Here is a 22,225-nt window from a genome sequence, read left to right as displayed (position 1 = left end):
GGTTAGCAGGATTATGAGTGAAGCAGAAATTTGTGAGAATGCCTCTGCTATAGGCCCTACTAACCTGTTTTCTTCAAGATGCCATGAGCCACTTTTTTTTTCAGGAGCACTAAAATTATTTTTAAAAATTTAAGAGATCAATGGAAAATGATGATGAGTCTAGAGAACTGTTGCAATTTTAGCATAAAGGAGACTCAATAAAGCAGAAAAAGTTCCTATTTTATACCACCCTCTTGCTTCACTGTTCTTCTAAATGTACTGGTGCTTTCACTCAGACTGCACCCTGGGCCACAGCTCCAGAAAGATGGTGCAATAGCCTGTACATGGATAGGCAGCAAACAAACCCAGGCTGTGAAGGCGTCTTAGATGGTAGCAACGCAGTACTGCCCTGAAAAGTGTCCACAGGGCCTTCTGTGGTACCACCACCTTCCACTCCCAGAAAATTTTGAGTGGCTTTGAGATAGAAAACTTGAAGTGCAGCATAATTACACAAGTAGAAAATGTAATAGTTGTCATTTGTAATTGTTCTATGAACATGTATAATTTAGACAGTTACTGTACAGAAAGAATTATATTGTCGTATGTAACTTAGCTTTTACTAAATATAATTCTCTTCAGGTGGTGAGAAGGAAACTAATTCTTAAATCCTCTATGTTGAGTGATTGCTGTGAAAATGCTTTTTAGGAGTATTAATATGCATGTATTGCAACATATTTTCATACTGATAATGAACTGCTTGATGGCCCCAAAATTTTGAACCCCTCCAAAAAATATCACTGAATACGAATCATGGGACTATTTAGGTAAGGACAAGATTAAAGATTTGTTGGAGTGGATTCCTAGGTAGGTCACAGTAGCTCTGAAAGAACCTGTAGAATGCACTGTATACATGAAGTTAAAGGGGATAACTGGGCTGATAAGCATTGTAATTTCTTGGTTTGAATCAATTCAAGAATGGAGCATACTCTGCAGTAAAAGTCTAAGAGAAGATTTCTCTTACAGCAGACTTATGAAGCATCATTGTGGGATGCTGTAGCTGCACAAGTTGAATGACCAAATAATATTATCACCCAATGACTGTGTTGTGAGCTGTGAGAAAATAGTATTTGCAGTTCAGAGTGAACAGAAGTATCGCCATGCATTAACTAAACTTCATGAGACAGATGTAAGGTTAAATTAAACTTTCAGCTGCACAAGTTGTCTGAGTTTAAGCACTGCTAAGATATAGTGATAGGTCAATGCATGGAATATTTGCCCTGGGAAATTTTGTCTGGAGAAAAAAAGGTTAAATGCAGGCATACATATTTAAAATGTACAATTACAAAGCCCACCCTGGGGTTAACAATAGCTAAGTTTATCACTTAGACTTGTTCAGCTTTCCCTTGTACCTCATAAATTAATTTCAAAAATGTGCAACTTGATATATGCAGTATACCTTATTTAAACATTTTTATTATGCTTCACATAGTGTATCTGATCATATGCATGCTCAACATGTAGAAATGAACACTTCTCTGGGGGCCCTTCTTACCTTGGAAGACTTGAAATCCCAGGTGAGAATATTTATAAGTAATATCTACCCAGAACTTTGAAGATATTATGGGTCCAATCCTATCTTTCCATAAAATTAAAGACAACTTCATATATCCCAAAAATACCCACTTAATTTGTATGTACAAAATAATATATAGAAGCACCATGAATGTGGAGAAGCTATGGAGCTATGGAGTTCAAAGAACTAAAAAGCTGTTAATTGTCCAAGAGCCTTGCCAAAATAAATGAAGCTAAAAATTAATTAACACTTTGATTCTTTAAATTATATTATGGTTTAATGTTAATAAAATATATTTTTACAAGATAAATCAAAATGGATTCAATTTCCCTCAGTCATTGTTTCTGAGTGCTGCTGTCCTTAATAAAACATGTTATTTGTCTCTGTACCACGTCATGGAAAAAGCTGTGAGGTGGGAAGTGCAGTGGACTCCTAGAGAACAGGCCCAACTCCTTCTATATCATGTTCTGCTCATCTAACAGTGTAACTCCACTTAAAGATGTATGGAAAAGCAAACATTGTTATACATATTGTCATAAGGTGTCTTATTCTTTAATTATTAAAATTAATTACTTAAATCTATGCTTCACACTTCAGGGGCAAGGAAAGGAACAAAAAATGTCTCGATCATCTCAAATTAAAATCCAATGCATGTTCAATGCTCTTCAGACTGACAGTAACTGTCAGCAAACTCCAACCAGTTCTTTTCCATGCAGTGCTTTTGCTGAGCATAAATCTACTTCTGATATTACAGTAATGACCCTGTATTCTGTTGTGAATTTTCCTGACAGAATGTAACCACAGTCATTCTCATTAGGTTGTTTTGTGGTTTTCTTTTTCATTTGCCACATTTTTATTTCTTTTTGTAATTTCAGCCTGAAACTGTTACAGCTTTCTCGTAGAAAATAACGTGCATTTGCAATAAAGTTTTATTTTTCCTAAGTAATTTACATTTTAATCTTCAATACGCAAATTAAGTATTCCGTATGCAGACTAGGGCTGCCTAAGTCTGTGATAAAGCCCCGAGAGAAGTACGACCACCTATCTAGAACGTGCCGCGAGAGGGCAAAAATCCACTGTGAAGCCGAGCCGCCCTCTCGCACGAGTCGGGAAGCGCCAGCCCCGTTCCCCGGGATCCCCGCTCGGGAGCGCTCCCGCGCTCCATCCCGGCCCTCCCGCGGCCGCCGCGCACCGCCCCTCGCGGCGCCGGCTGATGAGGCGCTGTGCGCGCCGGGCCCGGCCACGCTGCTCCCTTCCCTTCCGCGCTGCCCTCCCAGCTGCCTGCCGTGCTCGGTGCCATGCTGCTGCCCTGCGTGCGGAGCGGGGCTGCGCGCCGCCTCGCCCGGGACGTGGCCCGGGCCTGCAGCTGCTCGGCGCAGGGCCCCTCGCCGCGGGGCTACAGCCGCGGCGCGGCCGGGAAGGTGAGCGGGAGCCGGGGCGGGCGTTGCGTGTCCCTTGCTCCCTCGGCTCTCGGCTGAGCCCTCCGTGTGCCCCGCGGAGCTGAATCAGGAGTGGTGCGGCTCCCTCCGCTTCTCTTGGGTGTGCCAGACTGGAGGTCTGCGCTGGCGGGGAGAAACTCTTTTGTACTTAAAATTACTGATTGAAAGAGTTTTTGTCTTTATGTGATCGGCAAAATTATTGTAAATTCACTTACGTTGTATCTGACTTCTTTTTCACACTTTAAAGTAGTTGTAGGAATTGATCCTGGTTTATGGAAGTGTTACTCTGTGCATCACGTTAGATAAATTCAAAAACTGAGATAAATACATACAGAAGTAGCAATAGTTTGAACACTGTGCTCACTGACTCTCTGATGGGTCTCTAAATTTCGTGTTGTTTAACGCGTGTCCTTTTCTAGGGTCTTGTTCTGGGAGTCTACTCTAGTGAAAAGGATGATGGTGCTGCCCAGTTCACTAGTGCGGGAGATGCTTTTGATAGGCTTGTGTCTGGAAAGCTGAGAGCACTTCTGTCCCTGTAAGTGTGTGATAAGCTTCTGAAATGGACTAAAGTACCTACAAATACCAGTAGGAATGATATTTTTTTTCATTATTACTGTCTGTGTCCATATCACTGTCAGACTGGAATTTGCTTGAACAGTTTGGAGGGGAACTCCCATGATAAAACCAATCACTGAGCAAACATGCAAAATTTTCTGGGAGCTGTCCTCTGCTCTGCATCAGCACAGAGCCAAGCATGTGCTGGCTTGGGTGCATGTGTGGTGCACTGTGCGGTCGTGGAGTAAATGTAGTAGTGTAATATTTATCACAAGTAAGGCCTTCTGTATTGAAAGAATCTTTTTGTGTCCTAGATGTGGGCCACCTTTGAAGAAAGGTAAAACACGCGTATTTCATGGCTTGCATCAGGTATGAACTTTGTGGTTTTGTATGCTAGTTGATTGATGTGTGAAGTTTGTCCTTATGTCTAATTTTATTCTGAGTTCACTGCTGTGCTTGTATAAATGGCCAGCTCTTCTTCCCTCTTCTTGACTGTTTCAATTCCTGTTCTGCACTGCCCATGCTTGCACAGCCTTTTGCACAGTCCTTTACTCGCTCCACCGTGCTGCAAATGGGGAGGATGTGAACAAGTCTGCTCCAAAGGTGCTGTTCTCTGAATAGCTGCTTCCTGAATGAGCTAAAGCATGGCAGTTTTGGATCTGACTTCCATGCCTCCTGTATCCAGGAGCAGTGAGTCTGTGAGGAGTTACTGATAGGTGCAAAGACTTTCCAGACCTGACAGTTCTAAGAAAAGTTAGTCCCTTCAGAGGCTTTTGTCAGAGGTTTTAAGTCAGGTGCTTGAAACCTCTGAAAACAAGATATGGGACTGTTCTTCAAGCAGGACTTTTGTCTGCACAGGCATGATAGATCACAAGGGTATAAGATGAGGATTCATCTGCTCAAAGTCAGGCTTTTGGTGCCATTTGAGAAGCTGGGATAGAACTAATGCACATATGTCAAGCTGACCAATATGGAATGATTTGTGCCTTTTTGGAGTCCTAGCTAGGCAGGCTTACCTGGAAGGCCTAGGCAGGCATGTGATGTGACACTAAGTTCCTATCTAAGTAACTGAATCTTACATGAAGGCTATTTAAATAATCTGAAATAAATCCATTTGTAGTGAGAATTGCCTACCATGTATAAATTCCTGTGTGGACACCCCATGCAGGTGACACTGGAGTTGGTAAAAAGGCTCTCAGAAATTTCATGGAAGTTGAGTGCACTGAAGGTGCCATTATCCTAGTTCTGCATACAGGATGGGCTCTGAAGTGAGTAGCAAATCTCTGCAAAAGAAGACGGGAGAATGTTAACTGGTATCACTGATTTTCTGGAATGCTAACACAAGTTTCAGCATTTTGTGGACTAAGACTGAAGTGTAGTAGTTTGAAAGCTGATTGTTAGAGGCTGACAGAGATGGAAAAGCCTAACATTAACTTAATTTTTTCTCAAGAGCTATAGGAACTATATGTTCACATATATAGCTTTGAGTTTTATACAAATTTGGCTTCACTCTTAAAAGGCTCCTTTAATACTCACTACTTCTTTCCTTCTACTTGCATGCAGCTTATAAGGCAAGCATGTAGTCTGCTGTGCTACATTGTTTTCATGAGCTCTGGAGTTGTGTACCCCTGTGCAGCTTTGGTTTGCTACCTGGCAAATCCTGCCGGCGGAGCTCCTGAGATGCGCTAACACATTGAGCTTTTGAAGTGATTTTATTTTCTTGAACATAGTACTGTGTCAAAAAAGGTTATGATTCTCCAGATAAGTTCTGTCCTTTCTTACAGCTTGAAAGCCGGATCTGCTTTCCAAGGACTCTTAGGCTTGCCCTTGGGAGTATCAGATTTACCATGTATTGAATATAAAGCCCTGTCTGCCATGTGCATTGCACATGATTATTAACTGGACAGCAGAATAACTAACTTGCATGCCTGTGGCAAATGGCTGGGAGCACAGCACAGCAGCACCATGCAGGCACTCTTAATGGAAAGTGCCTGATATAGAAAAAGTACTGCATGTATTTTAATGCTATGCTTGGTTTGATTTGGAAACTAAAGTCTTTTTAACAACTCTGCTGTGGTTGTAACAATGAGGAAAGTGAATCCATCTGTGTGTTGGTTTCATCTAGGACTATCCAAGTGTGGTGGTAGTTGGCTTGGGTAAGAAGAATGCTGGAATAAATGAACAAGAAAACTGGAATGAAGGCAAAGAAAATATTCGTACAGCTGTTGCAGGTTAACTGTTTTTTAATTTTTTTAAGCATTTTGTCTGTAAAGCAATTGCAGTTCTGCAGCATGTTCCACTTTTGAAGACCAAGTCTAGGTATGCCTTTGTTTTGAAATGCACAGCTTACTGCATGGTTTGGTAAATGCATTTACTTGTCACTGATACTCATGTAAATTTTTCCTTAGTGAGCAAGGAGTTATCAAGAATGTAAATCAAATCTAAAGACAGGTAACTGCAGTTATTTATATCAAATAACTTTCCTAAACAGTGTGTTATTGAAAAGGCACTTGTCTAATTAGCATTTTGGAGCCGAGGAGCATCACCAATTCACTTTATGGTCACTCTGTACTTAAGTACACACATATATTATATCTATTTTATAGAAATATAAATATATATATATATATATGCACACTTATTTCATAACTGAGATATTTTTCTTATAAATTAATATCTTTCACAACATCAGTACTATGATTCAGTATGTTATCTGTTGAAGACAGAGAGGGCTTATCTTAATCAAGGATGACTGTTGCATCTAAGTGTGTAAAATAAGAATTAGGAGTTCTCACTGAAGACTTTTTAGTCTGTGATTGGATGAGAGCTGTTTGTCCAAAGTGCTAGCCTGTAGCTGCCATTAACATTGTTAATTACTGTTCACTTTGTAGCTGCCATAAAACATTGTTCAATTATTTGGGAACAAAATAGAATGTATGGAATATATTGTTTATAAAAGGGTATATGAACTCATCTGGAAGAAAAGAACAGCCATATTCTTGGCAAAAATCTAAATTATGACAAATTTCTGATACCTGTAGGTAGTCATAATTCATAGCAATCCAGAATGATAGAGCCTTGCTTTGCTATAGAATGAGCTTTAAGGAGTCAGAACAACTGTGATCTTTCCTTTTTTATTCTTGTGAAACATTTTAATAATTATAATTCATCAACTGATATTTTTAGCAAAATTTTGCCAGTATATGGTCATTAGCATTTTTAATTCTTCTACTGCATGATCTATTTGACTGACTTACTTATAAACTCAGCTATCTTGAGTTGCAATTATTTTTTCCTTGAAATGTCCCATTGATCACACTGGACAGCTGTTTTGCAGTTCTGTGCAATAGTTGGCCTTCAGTTCTGTGCTGTATTTTTCAGTTGGCTGCAGGCATATCCAGGACCTGGAGATCCCTTGTGTGGAAGTAGACCCCTGTGGAGATGCACAAGCAGCTGCAGAAGGTGCTGTCCTTGGATTGCATGAATATAATGAGCTGAAGCAAAAAAAGAAGCCTGTAGTTGCTCCTCAGCTTCATGGAAGGTGAAGGCAAAAGAAAGCTTGCCTATTTATTCATCTGTTTATTTGCTTATTTATAAAACTGTATGCATGGCATGCTTGTGCATGAGAAACAAAACTGAAGGAATAGCGCTAGCAACAGCACTCTTCTTAACTCCTACACATTTGACTTTCCTGAAGTATTTTACATCTCAAGTATATTTATAGTGTTTGTTCCATGTGTTTTGATGCCATATTCAGAGGTTAAGGGTAAATAAATGCTGTTTCATAGAAAAGAAGGACCAGGATAAAAATAAAAACTAAAAGCTACCTGAAGAGAAGTTGTGATATACTAGGACTTCTGTAAGTATTGTGTGCCAAAATTGTGGAGAAGAAATATTTCAAATTCCATACACGGATAAATCCTTTGGAGAATTAGGAAATGCTAACTGACAGCAGACCAATGTGCTATGGATATATTTTACATAGTTCATTCATTATATTTTTCATACACAGAGTATAGTGCAAGAAGAGAAGCCTGGGTTCTTCTGCTCTCTAAACAAACATCACTTACTGAGAGCAGAAAGTAGAACCAGGGCTTTTGGTTTCAGAGCAATTATTGGAGTGGACTTCGGATGTTTGGTATAAGATATTCTGTCATGCAGGGGAGAGGTATTTCCTGTATGTACTTTAAGCAGGAGCAAGTTCTTCCTTACAAAGAAGTTAGTGAAATAAAGTGGAAGCTGCTTGGGTAAGCATGTCTTGATAAATTATATGTAAAATAAATACTCTTCCTATTTTGTAGCATGGCAGATAGTTTAGAAACTGATTAAATTTGTATTAAATAAACATTTCCTGAAAACATTCCTACGACCAGTTATGGAAGTAATATTTTTATATAGTAATTTAGGTTGGAAAAGATTTCTGGAGGTCATTCAGTCCAGCTCCAACTTGGATTAGAGATAGTGTGGACATTACATACAACATTAAAGCTTAGCCTTTGTTTAGTCCACATTTTAATATCTCTTGAGTTGAAAATTCCACAACCTCACTAGACCATCTGTTCTGGTCCTTAACTACACTCACAGTGAATTTTTTCTTTGTGTCCTATTGCAATTTTCCTTGTTGAATCTTGAGATTGTTGTCTGTTACTGTCTTGCTGTGCAGCTCTCAGATGTGTATGTGTTCAGAAACACTCCTGCTTCAATTCATGTTTTCTCAATTTGTCTGCAAGGATTATGTGTGAAAACCTAGCTAAAGTCAAGAAAAACCGCAGAATTGTTTGGGCTGGAAAGGAACTTTAAGATCAGTTATATCCACTGTGGTCCTTTGTGACAAACCCTCTCATTACAGAATTAGTTAAATTGGTCAGGAAAAATTAAGTTGCTGCAAATGTTGGTTCCTAGTGACCATTTTGTCCTTCATATACCTAGAAATGGCTTTCAAAATGACTTTCTCTACAAACTTCTAAGGAATTAGTCTAGAATAATTGGCTTGTAGTTCCCTGTATCCTCCTTGGCATTTTTAAAGGTGTGTATTTGTCCTTTTCAGTCAACAGGGACCCACATTCAGTTACACCTTCCAAACTGAAAGAGCCTAGGCTTGCAGTGATGCCAGCCAGTTCCCTCAGAACCCTCAGATGTGTGCTGCCTTTTACCAAGGACTTGTGTATGTCCATCATCCTTAAGCTAAGTCCTAAGTCTCTCTTCCTGTCATGAGGAATGCCCCTCTTCCTTAAATGCTGTTGCTGAGCACAAAGAAATGGGACATCTGGAAGATCTTTATAATTATTAAGGTTGATGCAAAGCCAGCATTGAGAACTTCAGTCTTAGTGTTCAGTAGGTTGCCTGCACTATTTAGCAAGTGAACAGTGTTATTTCTGCCCTACCTTTTGCTGATGGTGTACCTGTTGAAGTCCTCTAGGTACCTTTCCCACTTCTTGCCAGTTTCAGTGTCAGCTGACATTTGGCTTCTTAATTACATCCTTCCATATCCAGGCAGTATTTCTATATTCCTCCTGCATTCCTCTGTCATTGTCCTGCTCTTTTTAGAGGCAAAATCCTGTTCAATGCCTTGCTTTGTGATAACTTATAAAGTAGGTAAGTTGTCTCAGTAAAATGAAAGGTTTTGTACTGGTCATCTGTCAAAGTAACCAGAGGGACTTCCCCATTCCAACACAGGCAGCTCTGGGAATGTTTGCTCTGACATTTTTTAGTGAACTGCCATGAGTGCACTGGGAAATGAGATCCAAGTTCCACTCTTACCACATAACCATATTTCAGTAAAGGAAAAAAAAACAGAATTGGAGACTTTATATGGTAAATAAAAACTTTCAAGGCTGTTAAAAGTAATGTGATTACAAACTTTGGAGGGAGTATTAAACCTTGTGTTTAAGGATTTAAGCCAATCTTTGATTAGTGAGGATTAGGATAAGACCTAATGAAATGGATAGATAATTTTCCATCTGTCTACTCTTGGATTCTCCTAGCTTTCTCTGAAGTATTTGGCACTTAACTAGAACCAGAGATAAATTACTAGACTGGAGTCCTTGTACGTCGTTAACTGTGATATTAATTGCTCCAAATTAATGATACTGCATTTTAAGAAAGAGAATATGTGAATGCTTTTCTTACTTTTGCAAATGTCTGTAATCCTGATTATTGTGTGTTGTTGTTTAGTGCTGAAAGTCAAGCCTGGCAAAAAGGTGTTATCTACGCTGAGGGGCAGAACCTTGCTCGGTACCTTATGGAGGCTCCAGCTAATTATATAACTCCAATCAAATTTGCTGAACATATTGAAAAGAAGCTCAGAACTTTCAGCAATGTAAAGGTCCACATAAGGTAAATTCCATGGAAATTATTCCTCTGTATGGTAGAGGACCATAACAGTAAGATAAGATACCTTCCAGGTTATTCAAATCTGAAGTTATTCAAATCTCGTTTTCCCTTTGCTACTTCAAATGACAAAAGCGGGGGAAGTATCTGAGGAAAAGGTGTGAGGGGTGCCCAGACTGCAGGCTGTTGTCAAGGATTAAGTGAGTTGCTAGTTTGCAGAGGAAGAAAGATACTGTGATGCAGTAAAATCATTAACTGTCAATTAGTCATGCAGTCAATTATTGCTTAATTAACACATGTGCTGTGAAAAGAAGCCTCAGTGAATAGAGGGCTAATATTAAGTACCTTTTGTTTTCTTCCCAAGTGGGTTTTTTACATACCTTTGCTTTTTTGTGTGGATGTGGTAATAAAACATCTTGTATTTATTGCTGTTACTGTTGGGATTTTTTAATAGTTTTTTAAAAATGTGAGATGGAGCCATAAAAGCCCTTGCAAGTGAATTTGCATAGCTGGTGCTTCTTGCCCCAGAATTTCTACGTTCTGCTCTATAGTAGAAATGGGCTTACTGGTTGTGCAAGTGTTGGAGACTATTTTGTTGAAAGCAAAAGTCTGGGGGAAATCTAGATAGCAGAGAGCTAAATGTAACCTGCTGAAATATTGTTACTTCACATACCTTTAGTATCTACAGCCTCACAGGCAAGTGAAAGATCAGTGTTTCTGATACAGAAACTGTAGACAAGCTGTTACTTTGTTGGGTTTTTTGAACAAGACAAAACAAAAATCAAAGAGCAACTTTGAGGAAGTATTTTTCTCCTACACCAAAAAATGTAGTAGTGGTTGGATTTAAACTACAGTTTCCGAAATAACTAACTAAAATGAAATGGTTTGTATACAAACTGTCAAGAATAATGATGTCTTAAAAAAAAATCACCTTGGTCAAAGTGTCCAGTTGGGATAAATAAAACCAAAACTAATATATGTTTCTATTCCAGACCAGAGTCTTGGATAACAACACAAGAGATGGGAGCATTCCTGAGTGTAGCTAAGGGTTCAGCTGAACCTCCCATATTTCTGGAGATTCACTATTTAGGGGGTGCTAATACAAATGACTCCCCATTGGTATTTGTAGGAAAAGGAGTTACATTTGACAGGTATGTATGCTTGTATGCCAATATTTTAATTACTAGAGGGAGAAAATGCTTTCCTGCTATTCATGTTCAACAGGGAGATGATTTTCTTTGCTCAGCACGTCTTCCAATGCCATTCCACTGAACTTGCATTATATAGTAGCTTGTGTTGCCTTTTCTGGCAATATGATAACATCAGTTGTCCAAAGTAGGAAATACTACTGTCCAAGTAGTCAGGGGAAAAAGGAAATTCATAGGGAAATAAAATAAAGACAGTGCTATTTTTTTCTAGTCCTGAACAAATCTGTGGATGAAGAATTTGCATGATTAGAATTGCAGTATGTCACTGGACATCTAGATGATGCTTAAGGAAATAGAAAATAGTTAATTCTTTGCAGCAGTTCCTTATAACTACTTTCCTTGTCACATACTGCTGAAGAATTTATCAGTCGGTTCCCCATCCATATGTTGATTTTTACCAAGTGTACTATTTTGTTTGTTTTGTGCACTGCTATTATGAAGACCAGTGAGTTTACCTGGATTTCCACTGCAGTTTACCTGGATTTTTATGGTCTCCTAATTAGGAGGAAGTAATATTGTATCTGAAATTAAAACCCACATACCTTGCTTCCAGTACACTTACTAGGGTTGTAGAAGCATTTGCAGTACCAGGTCTAGTGTTTACTGATATTTGGTGTTAACACACACTGATGGACAGAACATCATCAGTGTACATGACATGGAACTTGAGCTGTTTGTTCCAGCGGTGGCATTTCACTGAAGCCATCGTCAGGTATGGATGCGATGAGAGCAGATATGGGAGGGGCAGCAACTGTCTGTTCAGCCATTGTGACAGCAGCAGCTCTAAATCTACCTTTGAACATAATTGGTAAGTATTTGAACATAATTGGTAAGTAATGATTTGTGTAGAGAATCCAAAAATCTTAGTTCTACAAGGTTTTGTGAGAGAGTATTTTTCTAGTATTAGCAATGGTAAAAGCCGTGTACAAACATTGTGGACTCTTGCACACCTACATCTCTCATTCCCTTGCTAAATTTTTCTTCCATTTTTGCATATCAAAAAATTACTGTTCTTTACTTGGAAAAAATGAATTAGAACACCAAATCAAGATTTTTAAGGTGTGATTTTTACATCTTAAGTGAGAAATGTTTGTCAATAAAGATACTTCCAATGTCTTTGAAAAGTCCTGATCCCTCATTACAAGAAGGAACATGCATCTCTGTACCATCAGTTAGAATGAAAAGGAGTCAGGAGTGCCAAGAATGAAAAGAAGTCAGGAGTGCTGAGCTACCTCCATAAGTGCATGCCACAACTGAACAGGAAGAGGGATCAGCTCTAGTTTCCTTAGGTGAATATCTCAGCAGCAAACTAAAACAAACCAAACCAGTCTGCTGATACCTTTATGCATGTGCAATAATTTTTTTTTCTGAAAAAAAGTTTATTTTTTCTACAGAGGTAAAATTAAATGAGCTGATTCAGATGCTGTGGCAAGACCAGTTGGCAATGAAATGGACATGGTCTGCAATAAGTTTTAGTTTGAGAAGCTCGACTTTGAGTTAACTGGTATTTAGTCACTTCTATGCTTCAACCAGGAGAGGGCAGCGGTGCCCACGCACATCCTCACGGCGTTCCTCAGCGAAGTGTGCGATGGGGAGGGCTGGCAGTGGAGCCTGTCTGTACATCGTGCCACTGAAAAGTGGTGCTCCACTTGTGGACCTTGTGCCAGGTGCAGGTTTTCTTTATGAGTGGTGGAGTGCCTTTCATTCCATGATCCCAGTCATAGTTGCAGTTTTGATGCTGAGCCTGTTTTTTGCTCATTTCTAGTTCTTGGTATGGCTGGAGTTATGTGACAAGTCAGTCCTTGGACCACTCTAGACATTATACAATGAGCACTGCTTGAATGGCTCAGAGTGTTTATTTGAGAAGTTTTTAATTTCAGAAAGAAAGAAGTTCCTTTACATAATTATATATGGGAGACACAAAATAGTATTTATTACTCCTCTGATACCACCTGTCTGGAAAAAATGTAGAAGAAAACCCTAGTGGTAAAGTAGTGTAGGTGAGAGAGCCTGGTGGTGCATCATGCAGAGGAGCTTCCCTGATTGAAAACTGGACCATGTGTCTATCATTAACTGGGAAAATTTGGATTTTGGGTTTAATTTCAAAATTACACTTGTACTGTTTTCTTAAGGAGGTGTTTGGAGTTTATCTAAGTGGATTTTTTCTACAGCTTTTCTGAGAAGAAAACTAGTAATTCACTTTTCTTTTTGTCTCTGAGGTTTGGCACCCCTCTGTGAAAATATGCCCAGTGGTAAGGCAAACAAGCCTGGGGATGTAGTTAGAGCCAAGAATGGAAAAACAATACAGGTATGCATGTGAAACTTGGAAGTTGAATACTTTTAGTGAACTGGTTTAATCAACCAAGTTGACTGCAGTCAGAGTACATTTGAAAAAAACCCTTATAGATAAGCAGTGCAAATGTACTGTTTTTAAAATTGTAAGAAGCATGTTACTAACTAGAAATTGCTGTTGTAGGATTTTTTCAAATATAGATTGAAGAGATGGGACATGGTTTATAAATTGCTAGGAAAAGCTGCAAAGTAAGGTCATTTATTGAGCATCTGGAAAAGCTCGTTTGGCACAAGAGGTTGTTACAATGCTCATAAATATAGGCTCTAAGTCCAAATAAATAACATTAATTGCTTCCAGCAGACTCTTGAGGAGAATTCCTTGCTATCTGGAGTAAGACATCAGAGTAAGACATCAGTTTCCTGCTGATGTAACCATGGTCTTTACACTGCCAAAATGCTCAGTACAGTCAGAATTCTGAGTCATAGGGGCTGTTGGTTCAAAGGAGCTTGCCAAATCAGTACCCAAGATACATATTTCATATTTATTACAAATGGTTTCATACTCATCTAATAGATTAAATTGTACTGAAAGTCATTGTGCTGTAGATCACTGATTTAATGCAGAAGTAGATGGCTTTCTTTTTGTCTGAATTTCTGTGATTCTGCCACTTTTGACTTGCTGAACCTTCCATTTCTTTGACATTCATCTCTGAAAACTGAGTTCAGTCACCCTCTGCTTTGAGGGAAGAAGACTGGGCATGTATTCCCCCACCAAGCAGAAATCTGCAAGAAAGTGCTGGTAGCTCCAAGCACAGGATGCAGCCTGTGTGTTCCCCTGAGACACCTCTCCAGTCTCCAGGCTCTTCTGAGGAGCCAGCAGTAGAGAGACCCAGCATGCAGAGGAGGTTGTAGTGCTGAAGGATGACTTACCTCAGCGACATATATGCTTTTACTTTATACATATAACTGTATATCAATGTTATATTTTTTCTTTTTTTTAGTGTAGTTTGAGTAAATTTTCATTACCTGAAGTTTCTAGGGTCTCTATCCAAAAGCTATTTAAGATACTATGTGAGAAATACATCAATGAAAGAAACGTTTAAGTACTTTATCTGTTTTTTTACTGATTTTGCCTTTGAAGGTGGATAACACAGATGCAGAAGGAAGACTGCTGTTAGCTGATGCTCTCTGTTATGCCCACAATTTTAATGCAAGGGCTATTGTGAATGCTGCAACATTAACAGGTAAGCAGTGTCCCTTCCCTGCTCACTTTGAAGTCGGTTTTGTGTTACTCATTAGTTGGGCTGTGGATTAGTTGTGCTGTGTATATAAACCCCACCTTAATTCAAAGGCAACTGAGATTATTTTACATGTTTCAGGACAGCAGTGAGCACAGCTTGTGTGTCTCTGGAGTGGGGAGGGGACGTGCAGGGTACGTGTTCAGCAGTGGAGATGAAGTTGTGTTGGCTCAGCCCAGCTGGAGCCAAGAGCAGGAAAACCTACACAGACTTCAGTGTTTCTGCACAGTGTTTCCCTGTGCTTCTTCCATCTCTGAGCTGAACCCTCTCAGCTCCCAGGCCTGTGTGCTGCAGAGGTAGTGACATGTTCATGGAAGAGTCCTGCCCAGTCCATCTGGAGCCCAGACAGGTTCGTGAATGCCTTGCTGGGTGCCTGAGCTCTGACTCAGCCAGTGCCAGTTCTTTCACTCTGTGAGCTGGCTCAGGCCTCCATGATGGCAGGAGAGTCATCATCATCCCCCAGGAATTTGTATTTTTTGTGTAATTTGCATACTTTTAGGCATTATGAAATGTGTTCTAATTGTTTCATCTCTACAATTGTATAATAATGAAGTTGTAAATTTAAATTTAAAACCAGCAATTTTATATGCATGAACTCACTAACAAACTGTCATGGGTGAGGTGAGTGTAGCTGAAATAAAAGCAAACACAGAAGAGTAATTCAGACTCTACTCTGTTGCTTAATTAATATGCTAAGCAAAATAATTATGCTTATATAGATTCTCTGCTAATGCTTTAAATTATGTTCCACCTGTTTTACTAGTTCAAATGCTGTGGAAAATTTCAATAGACAGAAGGGAAACTGATTTTAAGATTGTTGGCTTGTATAAAAGTATTCTTATCTGGGATCCTTGGGCAACAAGCAGGAAGGAGGGCTCCCATAGAAATGTCTTCGACATATTTTGCTAAACTACTTTTTTTTTCATCTCACTAAGGATTGAGTGTTGGTATTAGAGAAGCAGTTCTGGTGCATCAAATAGATAAATATCTAATCCCATGGTTTAATATTTTGATAAGGAGTATTTTAATAAATTAAGTATTTAATAAATTTACACATGATGTGCAAAAGTCTATGTAAGTGAAAGTCACAAAGAGAAAGTATCAGCTCAAAAATTATAGAGGTCTATAAACTGGAAAAAGCCCATTCACTTGTTTTTTCTACATGAAAATAATAATATCTAGGGTTTTTTAGAGGACACTGTTATTGTTTAATACATTATCTTAGAACTATTTCTAAGAAACATCAATCTGAAATCAGAAAATTTAGTTTCATGGAAAACAGAATATAATTCTTATGATTCCTTGTGTTTTTTAGAATATATAAATGTTCTAAAGATGTTCAGACTTTCAAAAATGTCAGTCTACTAAATTCTTCAAGTTTTGCAGTCTGATAAATTCCTGTTACTGATAATGGGAATTAAAAATGGAAAGTTCTGTGAGGAGTCAGAATGCAGGGAATAGCTCAGGTCCACCTTTGCCTTTGTCATATAAACTTGAAGGTGTATTTCTTTAGGTGCCATGGATGTTGCACTGGGATCTGCTGCGACTGGAGTGTTCACAAATTCATCTTGGCTTTGGACTCACCTCTATGAGGTAGGTCACCTGCATTATTGTTAAATCATAACAGTAATAATTCAGTGATATGTCTTATTGAAAAGTTAGTACACTACTGAAAGTCTTTATGCAAATCTGAAAGATGTTGTTATGTTTTGAAATTTTAGAGGAATTATGCCAGTACTATATTTAGTTGAAAATAATGTTGACTGTTAATTACTAGCTCTTCAGTGAGATGTAATATCATACACCAAACATCTCAAGGATCTGCATGTTCTGATAACTCACTTCATATGCATAAACTCTGGGCTACTGGCAGTAATTAGTTCATGTTAAACTAAAGATAATTGATCTTGCTTAATAACACAGATACAGAAATTCAGAAAGGCCTTGTGAGTGGCTGAAGTGTGATGGATCAAGGAAGCCTCTGAGGGGAAGGATTTCTCTTGTCAGGGAAAAGGAAAAACAGATAAAAAATGTCATCTTTTGACATTGCCTTGTGGCTAGCACTAAAGTACCTAAAAAGCAGGATTGCCTGTTTTGTTTTGCAAACAGTGTATTTCCAAAAATCTAATCTGAAGATTTTTCGACTGGTAAAACCTAAACAAAACCCATTCATGAAAACAGGGCTTACAAGTGCAGTTAGAAAAAGAAAATCCCAAAATATTGTTTTTTTTCCAGGCCAGCATTTTGACAGGGGACAGAGTTTGGAGGATGCCTCTTTTTGAGCATTACACAAAACAAGTCACAGACTGTCCTCTTGCAGATGTGAGTAACATTGGAAAGTACAGCAGGTAAGATGAACCAATACCTTCCATGTGCCCCTTTCTTTCAACCTATTTATAATATGTGTGCTGTTGGAATTGCTTTGGGAACAATACATCTTTCTGTTTCCCACAGAGCTGGAGGAGCATGCACAGCTGCTGCATTCCTGAAGGAATTTGTGACTGCCTCTCACTGGGCTCATTTGGATATAGCTGGGGTCATGTCAAATAAAGATGAGGTGCCGTATCTCCGGAAGGGCATGGCAGGGCGGCCCACAAGAACACTTGTTGAGTTTGCAGCTCGATTAAGTCAAGACAGTCACAATGCCAAATAAAAATACTTGTTCTGAAATCATCCACTCTGCCTTAAGAATAGAAATCTTAAAAGGTATCATTCATATATGAATGCCCCAAACATATTTTCACTATGGCAATTAACTAAAAATGCATTTTATAAATTATTACTTGGGTAAGAATATCTCAACTTTGAGATTTTTCATTCCATACCATATTATGCAGTTTAAAATAGTTCTGTTTGAACTACTGAAATAATTTAATACCAAAACATGATCTTGGGAACTATTGAGACACCTGTTTTATATGTAAAGTAGGCATAACTGTTGTAAACAATAAATACTTTATTTGGATGTGAGTTTTGATTGAGAGAGAATAAACAATCAATGATAGATGTACTTCAGTTTTGAGTATAGGTGGTGTCAATGGGAACTCTGCAAAGTTTTTAATAAAACACCATTCTGGCATTTTTTCCTTAGAAAAACTAAACTGCTTTTGGTATGTACTGAGGTAGAAATGATGCTGTGTGCTTAGCATTAGCATGGCTACAGCATAGAATTATGTAGTAAGTTATAAACATGTCAAGAAATGTATATTGTATTTTTTTTTCAGAAAACTAGTGGGTGCAAGTTAGTGTTTGTGTGTTTTTTAGGGGGATCTGCCCTGACATGGTTTTGTCATCCTGATAGTTCCCCTCTTTCCTGGTGTGAGGTGGCCACCCTCCAAGCAGGGACATTATTCCCAGACCTGACACTTAAAATGTGAGGTGATGTTTTCTTGATAATTTGGGGGATCCAAGCCCATGGGGTGGGGATTTGTTTTGGTTTAGGGTGGATTTTTGGGGTTTTTGGGTTTTTGTTAAATGCTGTTGTGGAACAAGTGATGCTGAAACAGTGCTTACCCAGGCTCGCACCTGTGAGACACCGGCAGAGCAAAGGCTGGAGGAGGAGGGTCCCTCTGGGGAGGATGGCGCTGCTGTCTCTGCTTGCCTTGTTCCAGCACTGCCAGTGGTATCCTGGCGTGGAGTGGGAAGAGTGTGGCCAGCAACTTGAGGGAGGTCATCCTGCCCACCTCCTCTGCCCTACTGAGGCCACTTCTGGAGTGCTCTGTCCAGTTCTGGGTTGGTCAATGCAAGAAACACATGGAGCTACTGGAGAGGGTCCAGCAGAGGGTTGTGAGGATGGAGGGTCTGGAACATCTCTTACCAGGAGAGACTGTAGAAGCTGGGTCTGTTTAGTCTGGAGAAGTCTAAGGAGTGATCTCATCAACACATTACAATATCTCTTAGGTGCCAAGAGAACGGTGCCAGACCCTTTTCAGAGGTGCCCAGCGGCAGGACGAGGAGCGATGCACTAACCCACCGACCTGCTGGCCCGAGGCTCCGGCCCTCAGCGGGCGGGGCCGCGCCGGGCCCGCCCCGCTCCCGCCGCATGCGCGGCCGCCGCTCCCGCCATGGCGGGCGCGCTGGGCGGAATGTTCGGCTCCCAGGCCCCGGGGCCGCCGCCGCCGGGGCCGCCCGGCCCGCCCGGCCTCATCCCACCGCCCGCGGGGCCGCGCAACCCCAACAACACGCTGGTGGACGAGCTGGAGGCGTCCTTCGAGGTGAGGGGGGGCAGCCGCGGGCGGGCGCTGCCTTGGTTGCGCCGGCCCCCCGCAGCCGCTGAGCGCCGTGCTTCCCTGTCCGCAGGCCTGCTTCGCCTCGCTGGTGAGCCAGGACTACGTGAACGGCACGGACCAGGAGGAGATCCGCACCGGTGAGCCCGGGGCAGGAGCAGCGCGCCGCCCCTTCCCGGTGGAACGCTGCTGGGAGCGGTGGCAGGAAAGAAGCCCACCCGGGAATGCCCGGGGTCTGGTGGGAAGGTCGGAGTGTGCCAGTTGTCTCCTGGGGTTAGGTTGGCGTGCAGTGAAATGCGTTTCAAGCACCAGGGAGGTGATGTGATGGAGTCGGAGGCTGAATGAAGCAGTTACAGGAAATGGGAAAGGCCAGGCAGCTCAGTAGCCCGGCCTTAGGGCTTCAGTGACGCACCTCCGTGGAGGTGGAATAAGTATTGGTATGAACAGGAGTTTGAAAAGTGGCCCTTGACTACTCCTTAGAAGTGCAGTTGTCCCTGAAAATTTTCTGAAACTTCACTTAAATGGCATTTCAAAATCGGCATAAATGCTTTTTAAAACTCTTTTCTGGATATTAGATCATGTTCATGTGCTGGTATGGAACAGCTTTTATTACCAAGACAGTAGTATGTAGTATATGAGGGCAGCATATTCTCCTCAATAAGTGCATAGTTTAGAACCCTACACTGAGCTTGTTGCTTAGGCATGCAACCAAGTTCCATGAATTATTTTATTACTCCTTGTCAGAAATAAAATAAAACGTGTGAGGACGTGTTGTCCTGCACTTCTAAAATAACTTGTACATTTGCAAAGCAGTGAATTACACAGGGACTTACTGGTTTATAAGTGCATTATTTTAGATAGTGTGAAGATTTTCCTTCTAGAAGGTACTGTGAAAAGTGTTTTTAATACACCACTACCATTACCAGCCTGAAATCTTATTTTTTTAGAAGCTGTTCTTTCAATGTTACTATATGTTTAGGTGTTGATCAGTGCATCCAAAAGTTTCTGGATGTTGCAAGACAGACGGAATGCTTTTTTCTACAAAAAAGACTGCAGCTATCAGTCCAGAAACCAGAACAAGTAATTAAAGAGGTATGTTAATTCACCTGTCCTGTGCTAGATCAGATAAGCTACGTACCTTCATCACCGTGTTCATAGTTTTGGGTTTCTCAACATGATGCTGTTATCATAATTCTCGTCATGAACCTGGAGAAGCTGGATACCTGCTGCTGTGTGGAGTATTGGAACATAGCTGATAACTCATTGGAAGAGACAAAGTAGTTAGTCAGATTTTGCTGGGGATGGTGATCTCTGAAATATGTGACATAGGTGAACGGCACTAGTGCATTCACAGTGCTTTCCCTCTGTATCACTAGACACTTCTCCATTATTCCATTTTTCCACTGTAAGTTCAGCTTGAAAACTCAAGGTCTAAAAAAGTTACATGCTCTTTATGTGGGGTGGTTATCCTTTTGAATACTGTCTATATACTAACACACAATTTTCTTCATCCATAGGATGTTTCAGAATTAAGAAATGAATTGCAGAGAAAAGAAGCATTAATTCAGAAGCATTTGAGTAAACTGCGACACTGGCAACAGGTTCTGGAAGACATCAGTGTACAGCACAAAAAGCCTGCAGAAATGCCTCAAGGTCCATTAGCTTACCTAGAACAAGCATCTGCAAATATTCCTGCTCCAATGAAGCAAACATAATCTTCAGTTTTACACAGTTCAATATTCTAAAAGCAGTGGTGTTCTTTGTATGCTTTTTGTATAATGTAATTTGTACTGCAAATAGTGTTAAAACAATTAAGCCAAATAAATTTTCTTATTTTCTTCTTTTCTTTTATTACAGAAATATGGATTGGTTTTATGTTTAATGGAAAATATTCAGAGTTCCTGTTCAGGGTGCTTTCTGGTAGAAGGGTGTCTCCCAGAATGCATCCTGTTCCTTCTAGAAAAGGGTGGCGCTTGCTTTCCCCTCTGTCTTTTTGTATGATCAAAATATTTGCAAAGATTAGTGTTTGAGTTTTCTGGAATATTTAAATGTTTTTTGATCCAGTAATTATCCATGAGTACCACTGCAGAAACACTCTTATGTATGTCTGTATGTAAGTCAGATCACTTTTTTTTGAAGTGAATTGTCACTCTCCATCGTACTGGCTCACCTCATGGAAGGTGTCTTGGGATATTCAAATTTGGTTCTTATGAGATGAATTGAAATGGAAAAACACACAGAAAAGAGTGGGATATGTAATGCAGGCCTGATGTTACTGATGTTCTGACTCTCAGGCTACTGAAGAGGTGTTCCAAAACACCTAACCCAAAATACAGACCACTCATTGTGGAAGTAGGATCACCACCACTGTCCAGTATACAGAATTACCTTCTATTGCAGTGCTCTGTTTCGTCAGTTAAAAGTAGCCAAAAAGGCTTTTGGAGGTAGAAATAGCAAGAGTCCTATGTATTACTAAGCAACAAATTTAATTAATCCATATAACCACTTTTCTACATATAGTTTTCTAGGGGGCCAGCACTGAATAATTAATTGTTGTAACCCTGGAAAGAAGATTTGCTAATTGTGTATTGAAATTTCTACTGTTCTTGGGGCAGCGTGGACGAAAAGTAATGAAAACATTGCTGTACATTTCCTTCCTCACAGATGCCAAGGTACCCACCAGTGTTACTGTACACTATTTAATCTCTTTCTTGATTACAAGTATGAAAAGTGCCTTTTTGCCAAATCTACTGCCAAACTCACTTTTCCAACCAAACAGTTGCTCTTGGAAAAAAAATACTGGATAGCTGGGATGAAAAGTGTTGGCATATAGAAACGTTCTGCCCTTCCTTCCACCTTTGCACCACCAGTGAGATGCAGTGGCTGTTCTGTATGAAGTGCTTGCATCTGTTGATGTAGCTCTTGCTGGCTGTTGGATGTAAGAAGAGGTTAGGCTGGAGGTACACCTCTTTGCATGTAGAACAGTTTTTTAGGTAGCTGGGCCCTGTTGGTTGAAATGAAAAGGGATTCAAAGCAACTGAAGAGGAGCTATCCTGTCTTAAATAGCAGGCTGCTGGTTGCATATTTTCCTACCTTTTACACTTAATGGGTTAATTATCCAAGAGTCAACTTATTCATGGGTTCTTTCGTGCCAGCAATGAATTAGCACGATCTGATAAATGTAGTCATTCCCCCACTTTGCTTTTATGTGGGCATAAAAATAGTATGGAGTTAAAAGGTACAAGGGTGCAGTTGCCATCACTGGAACTCAGTGTACAAGTCTGACTTCAGCAATAACATAGAACTCTTTTGAAAAACACAGAAA

At 40.0% G+C, this 22,225-nt stretch overlaps 2 protein-coding genes across 3 annotated transcripts; both read left to right on the top strand.

The window, feature by feature from the left end:
• The first annotated feature begins 2,786 nt into the window (after positions 1-2,786).
• Positions 2,787-17,689, top strand: LAP3 (leucine aminopeptidase 3). Of its 2 annotated transcripts, XM_053941601.1 has the most exons (13): positions 2,787-2,973; positions 3,411-3,526; positions 3,861-3,915; positions 5,672-5,777; positions 6,928-7,087; positions 9,721-9,882; positions 10,869-11,027; positions 11,768-11,892; positions 13,304-13,392; positions 14,518-14,620; positions 16,188-16,267; positions 16,910-17,022; positions 17,129-17,689. In XM_053941601.1, the coding sequence occupies exons 1-13, from the start codon at positions 2,851-2,853 to the stop codon at positions 17,325-17,327; spliced, it is 1,590 nt and encodes a 529-aa protein (XP_053797576.1). In that variant the 5' UTR covers positions 2,787-2,850; the 3' UTR covers positions 17,328-17,689. The 2 variants fall into 2 exon arrangements, with proteins under 2 accessions (XP_053797576.1, XP_053797577.1); XM_053941602.1 differs by lacking the exon at positions 3,411-3,526 and having other exon boundaries at positions 2,936-2,973.
• Positions 17,690-18,726: 1,037 nt separating this feature from the next.
• Positions 18,727-20,760, top strand: MED28 (mediator complex subunit 28). Its single transcript, XM_053941265.1, has 4 exons — positions 18,727-18,888; positions 18,974-19,040; positions 19,880-19,992; positions 20,418-20,760. The coding sequence occupies exons 1-4, from the start codon at positions 18,739-18,741 to the stop codon at positions 20,613-20,615; spliced, it is 528 nt and encodes a 175-aa protein (XP_053797240.1). The 5' UTR covers positions 18,727-18,738; the 3' UTR covers positions 20,616-20,760.
• Positions 20,761-22,225: the final 1,465 nt, after the last annotated feature.

The sequence above is a fragment of the Vidua chalybeata genome, chromosome 4 (assembly GCF_026979565.1).
Source record: "Vidua chalybeata isolate OUT-0048 chromosome 4, bVidCha1 merged haplotype, whole genome shotgun sequence".
Classification (NCBI taxonomy): domain Eukaryota; kingdom Metazoa; phylum Chordata; class Aves; order Passeriformes; family Viduidae; genus Vidua; species Vidua chalybeata.
The sequence above is the reverse complement of the archived record's forward strand: the minus strand, read 5'-3'. Positions and strand labels throughout refer to the sequence as shown.

Coding starts and splice junctions, on each gene's coding strand:
- LAP3 (XM_053941601.1), top strand. CDS start 2,851: ATGCTGCTGCCCTGCGTGCGGAGCGGGGCTGCGCGCCGCCTCGCCCGG. Junction 3,527..3,860: donor CTGAGAGCACTTCTGTCCCT/GTAAGTGTGTGA, acceptor TTTGTGTCCTAG/ATGTGGGCCACCTTTGAAGA. Junction 5,778..6,927: donor TATTCGTACAGCTGTTGCAG/GTTAACTGTTTT, acceptor TGTATTTTTCAG/TTGGCTGCAGGCATATCCAG.
- MED28 (XM_053941265.1), top strand. CDS start 18,739: ATGGCGGGCGCGCTGGGCGGAATGTTCGGCTCCCAGGCCCCGGGGCCG. Junction 19,041..19,879: donor CCAGGAGGAGATCCGCACCG/GTGAGCCCGGGG, acceptor CTATATGTTTAG/GTGTTGATCAGTGCATCCAA. Junction 19,993..20,417: donor CAGAACAAGTAATTAAAGAG/GTATGTTAATTC, acceptor CTTCATCCATAG/GATGTTTCAGAATTAAGAAA.